Below are 9,107 nucleotides of genomic sequence, written 5' to 3'. Positions count from 1 at the left end.
TGCCAGGGTCCCGTAACTGGGGGCGCTGCAGGCCCCGGCCGGGACACACCCGGGCTCCCAACCTCCCACATCAGAGCAGCCTCCCCTGAATGGGCCCGGGGCGGGGGATCCCCACACCCGGGATAGGGCGCCCGGGCCCCGCTCCAAGATGGCGTCATGGCGACGCTCTGAGCTAGGCCGCCCTCGCGCTCTCCTCTCTTCCCGCCGGCGCCGGCTGCGGGGCGGGTCCGGCTCGAGGCTCAGCGCCCCGGAAGCGGAAGTGACGTAGAGAGGCCCAAGGCCGATTCCTAAAGATGGCGGCCCCCGGTTTGCTGCGCTCCGGCTGGAGCCGGCTGGTCTCTGGCCTCCTGGGGGGCGGCTGGGCCCGGCCTCCGGCCCGCGGGCTCCGAGAGGGTGAGTCCCGGGGGGGACGCGAGGCGGGGAGCGTCTGCCCGGGCCGGGGGGAGCCTCCCGCAGCGCAGCGCTGCCGGGCCGGGCCGGGCCAGTCGTTAAGCGTCACCCTCAGCGCGAGGGGGCCCCCGGGCGGGGAAGGGGCGCGGGCTCCTGGCCGGCGGAGACGGTAACATCTACCCTTGCTACCGCGTCTGGGCGCAGAGCCAGGGGGCGCCCATCCGCCGGGCTGCCCCGGCCTTTGATATTTGGCACCTGTAGGTGCCACGGCCGGCTTGTGAGGGTGAGCCGCGAGGAGGGGCTAGCGATTGGGTGCTGGACAGGGATTCAAGAGCCCTGGGCTCAGTTGCTTGCTTAGACATATGCTTCCTGTGTGGCCTTGGACAAATCACATCATCTGCCTTGGTTCCCCAGATGTGAAATGGGGATAATGCTTCTCTTTCTCAGAAGGGTGGGGTGCAGATATACTCCCTTGATGATTGTCAAGTGCTGATCTATTGCAGTGATAAGGGACATGTAAGTAATCTAAAATAAATAGAGATAATTGTGTTGTTGTTTAAAGTCACAATAATTAGGGTTCGGGTTTAATTTCCCATTGCTATGAATGGGAGAACTTACCAAATCCCAGTTCTCTTTTTTTAGTTTCACAGATTAAAAGCAAGGTATTGGTCTTCTGTCTGAAGACTGTCAAAACCAGAAGAGCAAGGAAGTTTCCTTTCTCTGTACATAGGCTTTAACCATGTAGGAACTGGAAACTGTGATGTAGGCAGCCTAAATGCTTGGCATTTTCAGTTTGTTTTTGCTTATGAGGGTCTCTTGACTTCCCTGATGAGAATTAGTCAGAAATGGTAGGGAAATTATAAAACTTTTGAAGACAGCACAAATATACTCAAAACAAAAGCAATCAAGCAATGAGAGGTCCCCAGTTTGAAAGGCCTATCCTCTCTGCTCTGCCTGTTGGTCTCCTGCAGTTGCTCAGCCGGCATCTGCCCACCAGTAAAGCATTACCTTTGACAGTCTCACCTCAGGTTTATTTTGTTGGGGAGTCACACTCTTCTCTTGCATCACTGACTTCTGTCTACCACCTGTTTTGTTTGTACATAATTTCAGTTTATTTTTTTTAAAATCACTTATTCCATCTTGAATATGTCTGACCTTGTTTTCCATCTTTTATTTCTGCAGTTGTGGAAATTACTGAAGGAAATACAACTATTGTAAGTGCTTATTACTTTTTTCCAAATCACAATACATGCTATTTCTTAAGCCATATAGTTTTTCTCTTAAATGAGGAGAAATACTTTCTTTAGAAACTTCAGGGACGGAGCTGTTGAGAGTTTTTTCTGGTCACACTGATTTATTTTGTCTGGAGGTGGGACATACAGTACATGTTTTCATTCTACTTAGTGCAATTCACTCTTAAATGTTGTGTGGCTTGAATGCAAAGCAAATGTAACCAGGTGTTATTAATTCATGCAACCCAGGTGGGTAGTTGGGTTGTTAAACTTCTGGGTCTTCCTATCTCTCATGGATGAAAGCAGCATGAGATTCTAAGCTCTGATGGTCAGAACCACATGTAGCTGGAAAAGCTGCCATGTTACCATCCAACAGTGCTACTGTTAAAATTGGAAGCCCTGGTTTGGGGGAACTTTTTAGATGGAAGGGGGTTGGAATCCTTCATAGTCAATGCTTTAAAAAATGAGGGACAGATGATATGGACTAAACCCAACTATCACAGTTCAGAGCAGCTGCACCTGTATTCCTTTCAGCAAGGGTACCATGCTAGGCTTCTGGTTCCCCAGCTTCCTCTCATGAGTAGTGACATGGGGTCCCTTCTGACTGGGGTATTTCCAGGCTAAACAGTTTCCAGTTTATACTCTGATATCCCCCACAGAAGACAGGCTTCTTTTGCATTCTCTTCAGAAATGGTTAACAGTGTAATTACCACAGTTAATATGCCACATAGCTATTTCTAAGCAAGCACATTTTATTCTTAAAGTAAAAGCAAAATAGCGAAAACATATTAAAACAATAGAAGAACCTACACACTTTAATAAGCTTACCAGAAATCATCCTAACTTCAACATGGACTCTGGCAAGTGAGCAGTCCTTCAAAACCCACACAGGTTTTCCTTTGGTTTCAAGTTCATAAAACCCTTTTCTCAGAACAAGAACACAGACTTATGGGGTCTCAGTAGGCCAAAGTCCTTCCAGCCCTTCCTTAAGGATTGGGGCCCTCAGTGGACTGAAGATCCTGTCCGTTTTCTGAATCAGGAAAAAGGCAAACACCAAAAAGGAGAGTGATTTGAGATATTACCAGAAAGCATAACTAGAAGTGACTGGATGAAATCAAAGGTGGCCTACAAGTGTCCTTTTTTGTTAGTGATGTGTAGTCAAGATTTGACAAGACACACTTCCCAAAAAGTGTCTTCCCTAAAAAGTTTGGGTGTTTTTGTTTTTTTTGTTATTTTTACATTAGATTTCATGTTGTGACTGAAATCTGAGTACCTTAATGGGGCAGAGTTTTTATATTTATTTTAGATTTGTTTCAAAGGTCTATCTAAGTTTCTTGGTCTTTATATGAGACTGATTATATTTTTAACATACTTGTACCAACAAGAGTAAAATCAAGCAGCAGGCATGGGAATTGGGGGAGTGATGACAGAGTCTCTCTTTCCTACCCTCAAATGCACATGCACCAGGCTTTCAGGAAAAAGATGAATTAGCACCATGCTCTGAAGGTCAAAAGATCGATGCTATTTCAGTCCAAATGGGGAAATGAATTCTAATGTTGGAAGCCCCACAAGAAGAGCACCCTGCTAAAATCATCTCCTTTAAAAAACAAGGGATTTGCATTTTGTGCATATTTCAGTAATCTGCTTGTCTTCAACTTCCAAGCTCTATTGAGAGCATTTCTCAATAATTTAGGCTTGAGGTAACAAAAGCATAGATCACAGTAGCAAGGTTGTTGTTTTAAAGAAATGGTCACAACCTCCTGGCTAGATGTAGATAGTGGTGGGAAAAGAGATGCTGATAATTTCTGTTACATAATCTCTTAACAGCAACTGGAGATCCATCAATATGTACAGAGAGGAAACTCTCAACAAATGATAGGCATTCAGAATCAAGTAAGGGAGCAGACATAGTCCTCATTATATCTTCTGGTTGTTCCACACATCCTATCAACATTACTTCAATCTCTTCTGGATTCCGACTCAGACAGCTAGCCCTTATCTGTATTCCAATCTTTATCAAACATTGAGGAAGGTATTTACTATTCATTGGATGAGAGAGAGCTGGGTCTCATTGGCCTGTGAAAACATAAACACATGCCTCCCCATTAGTTCTTCTGCAGGACCAATACACACAATGAACACATGGGGTGACAACACAGAAACCCACATGAGAGTAATTAGGTGGAGAGGATCAATTGCCAAAAAAATACACAATGAAATTTCTCCAAGAGAGGAGACTAAAGCCACTGAAGTGCGCGTGGCTTTTTCTCTAGAGTTCGCAGAAAAGTCAACACCATCTCGTGGTCAGCAATACCAAAGGCAGATGATGTAATAATACCAACGTGGATGCTGGATCTTAATCTGTTGCCAGGATTGAAATGTTTATCAAAGCAGCCAGTGAAGTCTTTAATGTCACCAGGTCTGTATCCAGCCTGACAAAGATCAAGGTGCTCTGAGGTAACCACATACTGTGAATTGACTCACCGCAGAACAACCTCACCCAAGAATGGAATACTAGATGCTATATTTGGTTAGATTAACAGGAAGCGATGATTTTTGAGAGACATTCAGCTGTACAACAACTTCTTTAAAAAAAGCTGGGGGTACAGAGACATTCTGCCCACAGTGGACCCAGTTTTTAACTATACTTCACTGGGCAAGAATGGCATGGGTCCAAAACACAGACTGGGGCATGAAATATTCCCAGCAGCTAGTACCTCAGTGGGTGACACAGGCCCAAACTCAAAGACAGAAGACTAAGTATTTGTCCCCACCATATACTACCCTGCATTCACAGAAGCTCAGTCTGAATCTGCTACAAAGTAATTTGAAATTTTCTTCAAAATAGGAGGGACTTGGATTAAATGAGCTCTCCACTACTCAAAACAAATCCGCTGATCAAGACTTAGCAGGCCCTAATTACTCTTTGGACTTGTGCCAGCTCCCCATCTCCTACGTACATCTGAACTGCTTGTTCTCTGTGTAGCTGACTGTAAATGGCTTAGTACAGGGACTCCCTTATGTTTATACAGTGCTGAGTATGCTGCTGGAATTTGAGTGATAAGCCTTCAGACTACTGCATGTATACACAGGCCTGAACTATGGGCTTTTCATCTGATCAGTGTATCCTTTGACTTGTTTCCCAGATTGAGGGCAAAATTATAGAAGATGTCAAAACCCCAACTCCTCCTAACCCTTCTGGTCAGTGTCCCATTTGTCGTTGGAACCTGAAGTACAAATACAATTATGAGGTAAGTGTGGTAACACTTAACAAGTTGAATGTTATTCTCAAAGCTAAGACCAGTATGTTGCTGCTAAACTGCACAGCCTGCTGTTCTCTTAGCTTTCTGGGCACAATGAAGATTCTTAACTCCATCTCCCTCACCTTGAGGTTCAGTAAGAACCTCCTGTGCGAGAGCAGTTCCTACAATTCCACAAGTGGCCTTGATGAACAGCATCTAAGCACAGCTAGCTAGTCCTGTGCTAACTGCTCTTCTATTACCTATGTGCCCTCTAAAGTTCATTAGTACTGAGCGGCTTACAAGCTCCACAGAGCTTCATGTGACAGAGCCTGCATCCATGGCGGAACAGAGAAGAGGCGGAGGCTGGGAGCAGCTGGACCCTGTGCACTGGGTCGCAACACCATTCAGATTTGGCAGGCTATTCCTCCATCATGCCAGCAGGGAAGGGTCTCAGCCATTTGCCCCCCAACTCTGGTTACTGCTTCCCCACAGGCAGAGGTGCAACCTGACCTGTTGTTGGGGGAGGCTGGCCCCAGTCAGATTTAGCTCTCACAGCCAATGGGAAGCAGATTGGCATGGGGCAGAGCCCCTGCCCTGCATGAGTGACAAAGAAATGTTGGGCCAAAGATTGGCATTGAGACATGGTGCATGGGCTCCAGATCACAGTCACAGGCTGTATTCCGTTCCCATCGACACAGACTCTGACTCTATTCCACACCACTCCCCTCTGTTTTCTTCCTCCCCATTGGTGGAGGTGTGCCCTGTCTTGCTCACTGCTGGAGAGCATTGGCCAGAACCTGATTGTTTGCGAGCTGAGAGCCAATCAGCCAATGAGAGGCAGTAACTGAAACTGGATGGCGTGAGACAGAGTCAGAGTTGTGAGTAGCATGTCTTGTGATGTGCGGTACATGCAAGTTTGCTGTGCAGCTATGCATGTGCACAGTTTAGAGGGAACATTGCCTACCACACAGCCCTCCTTTGAATTGTTCATATCTGGTTTGGAGTAGTTTGCGTGTAGCGGGAGGGAAGCAATAGGACATGTTAGAACTTTGGACACGTGCATCCCTCACCACCCAGCATATGATCTGGAGTGGATTTATCTTTCTAATGAGCCCCAATATCCAACATTGGGTCAGTCCTCCTACTGGACTCTAGGTAGTAAACCCACTGTTTAGTCAGCTTGTTCAAGCCTATTTCTGACTCTAGGTAGCTTAGAAAGCTTGAGTCCCTGTTCCCAAAGAGGAATTAGATGTAATGTCTCCAAATGCTACAAGTTTCTCATTGCTATCAGTTCTCTTTACAACTGAATGGTGAAGAATGGGTAGGGGGATGAAGAAGTTGTTTAGAAATATGACAACTGCCCAATTACTATTTTTGGAGAACATAGCATTACAAGGGGCTGTTCAAAAACTGCATTTAAAAAAAAAAGGCCAAAAAACATTAATCCATAACCAAACAAAAAAATCTGTACTAGAAATAGAAAGGAAGGGAACCAGACAAGAATGCATAGTTAAAAGATAAGGCAACCAAAAATGCAGAATAAGTTAATACCAGCAGGATTAGAGGGATATAGATACAAATACATCTGGAGGAAAATAAATACTTGTGAGAAATTAAGCTCACTAATGATGAGGGGGTTGAAAGTCACGATGATTCTAAAACGGCTGAGCTACTGCCATGTATCCATAACAAGAAAAATAAGGAAAAGAAGTTTGAATAATGGAATAATAACAATGACAATCCTGTGAATTAGCTGTTGCCAAAAAGCAGGTAAGGAATTCTTAGAGACGTTGACCTATCTATGCATACCAATAGGTCAGGATCACATGCAACCCCCCAGGATCTTAAGGAAATTAGCTAACAAACGTATGGCTCCACTAACAGTTATTTTTGAGAAGGCTTAAAAAAATGGGGAGGTACTAAAGGATTTGAAAATGGTGAATGAGATATTAAACATCTGAGAAAGGAAGCATGGTCCCAGCAACTGCCCTTTGGTAAATCTAACCTCTATTCCTAGTAATATAACAAACATTAGGAGAGAAGCACACTAAGTATTCACAGGATAATAGAAGCAAGAGCAATGTGTAGTGTTGAGGAGTTATGAAGAGCATATTTATGAAAACCATGCTGAACCAAAAATTATTCCATGCAGGTGACACAGTACATTTGAGATTTAAACTTCAATAAAATATTTTTATAGTATCTAGTGAAATATTGTAGAAATTAAATTGGCTAGGATGTGAGCATTATCAGTGCATTGAATACAGGCTGTCGGGTGTTATCTATAAGCAGAGTGCGTTAATAAATGATTGGGGGAAAGTGTCCAGTGTCTGGTCTCGTCTTTGTAATTCTCTAGAAGAATCAGGAAATAAAATAATAAATTTGCAGATGATACTAAATTGGGAGGAGTTGCAAACACCAAGGATAGAAAAATACTATCAAACTAGGGGATTGGACTTTTTCATAGTGCTGACCACACTTTAATGCAAAGATTGTCTTGAGGAACCTCTTCTCCAGTTCATGATTGCAGAATATATCTGTGGTAACTACAGCAATTGCTTACACGGAAAAGTAACATTAGGAAAGAACTTAATGTGTTTTTAATTTTTTAATATGACTCTAAGCAACTGGAAACAAGGAACCAGCACCAACTATCTTTCATCAAATCACCAGCAAGTGTTTCATGGGCCAAAGTTTGAGAGCCGAGACAAGTTAAAAATCAATATACTGCTAATGTGCTCAGCACTGTAGTCTGAAGGTGTTATAAAGAGAGCTAGGAAATAACAAAGATTCAGCCTATCAAAAGCAGCCAATAAAATGGGGTTTTAGGGTCTAAACCCAGAAGGGACTACTAGATCATCTAGTCTGATGTCAAGTATATCACAGACCACCAGTACCCCCAGCACCTGCATACTAACCCAAGCCTGGGTAGGTAATAATCCAAAACACTGATCACTAAGGGATGAGGACAAACATATGTATTGTCAGCAAGTATGTGAAGAACGTAACCCCACCAGGGGAAAGAGGTTGTTTAAGTTGGTCCAAGGAATAGAACAAGGAGTAGGAAGACCTCATTAAGCAGAGGGAAATGGAAGATGAATATTAGGAATCGTTTTCTAGTGCTCTCTGTGATAGGAGGTTCTGCCACTGGTGGGAATAAAAGGGCTACTTGGAAGCACAGAGGTAGTTGTAGATAAGTCTGTTGTGCTGACTGTGCCTTTAGAGCCTGAGATCAGAGTTCTAAGATCAGAGTGGACTGTAGGTCCCATCACTGGATGAAAAATATCCTCTTTTAAATTTAGGGCTGTAATTCAGGTAGGCTGGTCAATGTGCTTGTAGTTGGGCTACACAGTTTGCCCCTTACTAGCATCAGTTCCTTAGACCCCGATCTTCTGGAGGGAGGTGAAAACTAAACACCAGAGGAGCTCATCTTGTTTTAAGAGGCTTGGCTGGACTCTCGGGAGCCATTGTGTGAAAGTTCGTTCCCATCAGAATACATTGCATTCTTGATCTCCGGAAGATAGCTAGGAAATGTCGGCTGTCGTGGCAGTAATTTTGGCCTTTGGATGAACGCGAGTCTTGAGCTGTGTAACCAGTTCACTTGCTGCAGTCCAAAGGAAAAGCTGGAGAAGGAGCGAAATGGGATGGTGTGGCTTGGTAAGTCAGAGCAGTAGCGGATCATGACAAATCCACACCCAGAGTCCTGTCTTGCTCCAGTGGGACTGATTGGAGTTGTGCAGAGTAACTTCAGTTCTGTTGTAAAGACTCTCTGTTTCAGTGTCTCTCTTATGTGTCTACATTTTGTATCAGTTCTTTTTCAAACTTTCAAGTGTTTGCATGGAATAAATGCTTCTTTTGCCCTCATAAAATCTGTTGTTCTTCCTTGCTACAGCAGTAGTGAGTGCTTGAGAAATAGAGTTTGAAATTTTTAACAGTGAGGGTAATTGACCATTGGAATGATTTACCAAGGATTCTGGTGGATTTTCCATCGCTGGGAATTTTGAAATCAATATTGGATGTTTTTCTGAAAGATATATTCTAGTTGAAAGAGGAATTATTTCAGAGAACGCCTGTGGCCTCTGTTACTTGAAGTCTTTCTCTGTAACTTGAACTCTTTAAATCATGATTTGAAGACTTCAGTAACTCAACCAGAGGTTATGGGTCTATTACAGGAGTAGCTGGGTGAGGTTCTGTGGCCTGCACTGTGCAGGAGGTCAGACTAGATGAGCATGATGATCCCTTC

At 44.0% G+C, this 9,107-nt stretch overlaps 1 protein-coding gene across 1 annotated transcript in view; it reads left to right on the top strand.

The window, feature by feature from the left end:
- The first annotated feature begins 248 nt into the window (after positions 1-248).
- Positions 249-9,107, top strand: part of MRPS18A (mitochondrial ribosomal protein S18A) — a 28,305-nt gene continuing 19,446 nt past the window's right edge. Inside the window, exons 1-3 of the mRNA XM_067564712.1 lie at positions 249-393; positions 1,573-1,604; positions 4,769-4,873. Of these exons, the coding sequence (XP_067420813.1) occupies positions 294-393; positions 1,573-1,604; positions 4,769-4,873 (237 nt within the window). The 5' untranslated portion in view covers positions 249-293. The remainder of the gene's footprint in view (positions 394-1,572; positions 1,605-4,768; positions 4,874-9,107) is intronic.

The sequence above is a fragment of the Emydura macquarii genome, unplaced genomic scaffold (assembly GCF_026122565.2).
Source record: "Emydura macquarii macquarii isolate MOO-44397 ecotype Brisbane River unplaced genomic scaffold, CSIRO-AGI_Emac_v2 contig_2676, whole genome shotgun sequence".
Lineage (NCBI taxonomy): Eukaryota > Metazoa > Chordata > Testudines > Chelidae > Emydura > Emydura macquarii.
The sequence above is the reverse complement of the archived record's forward strand: the minus strand, read 5'-3'. Positions and strand labels throughout refer to the sequence as shown.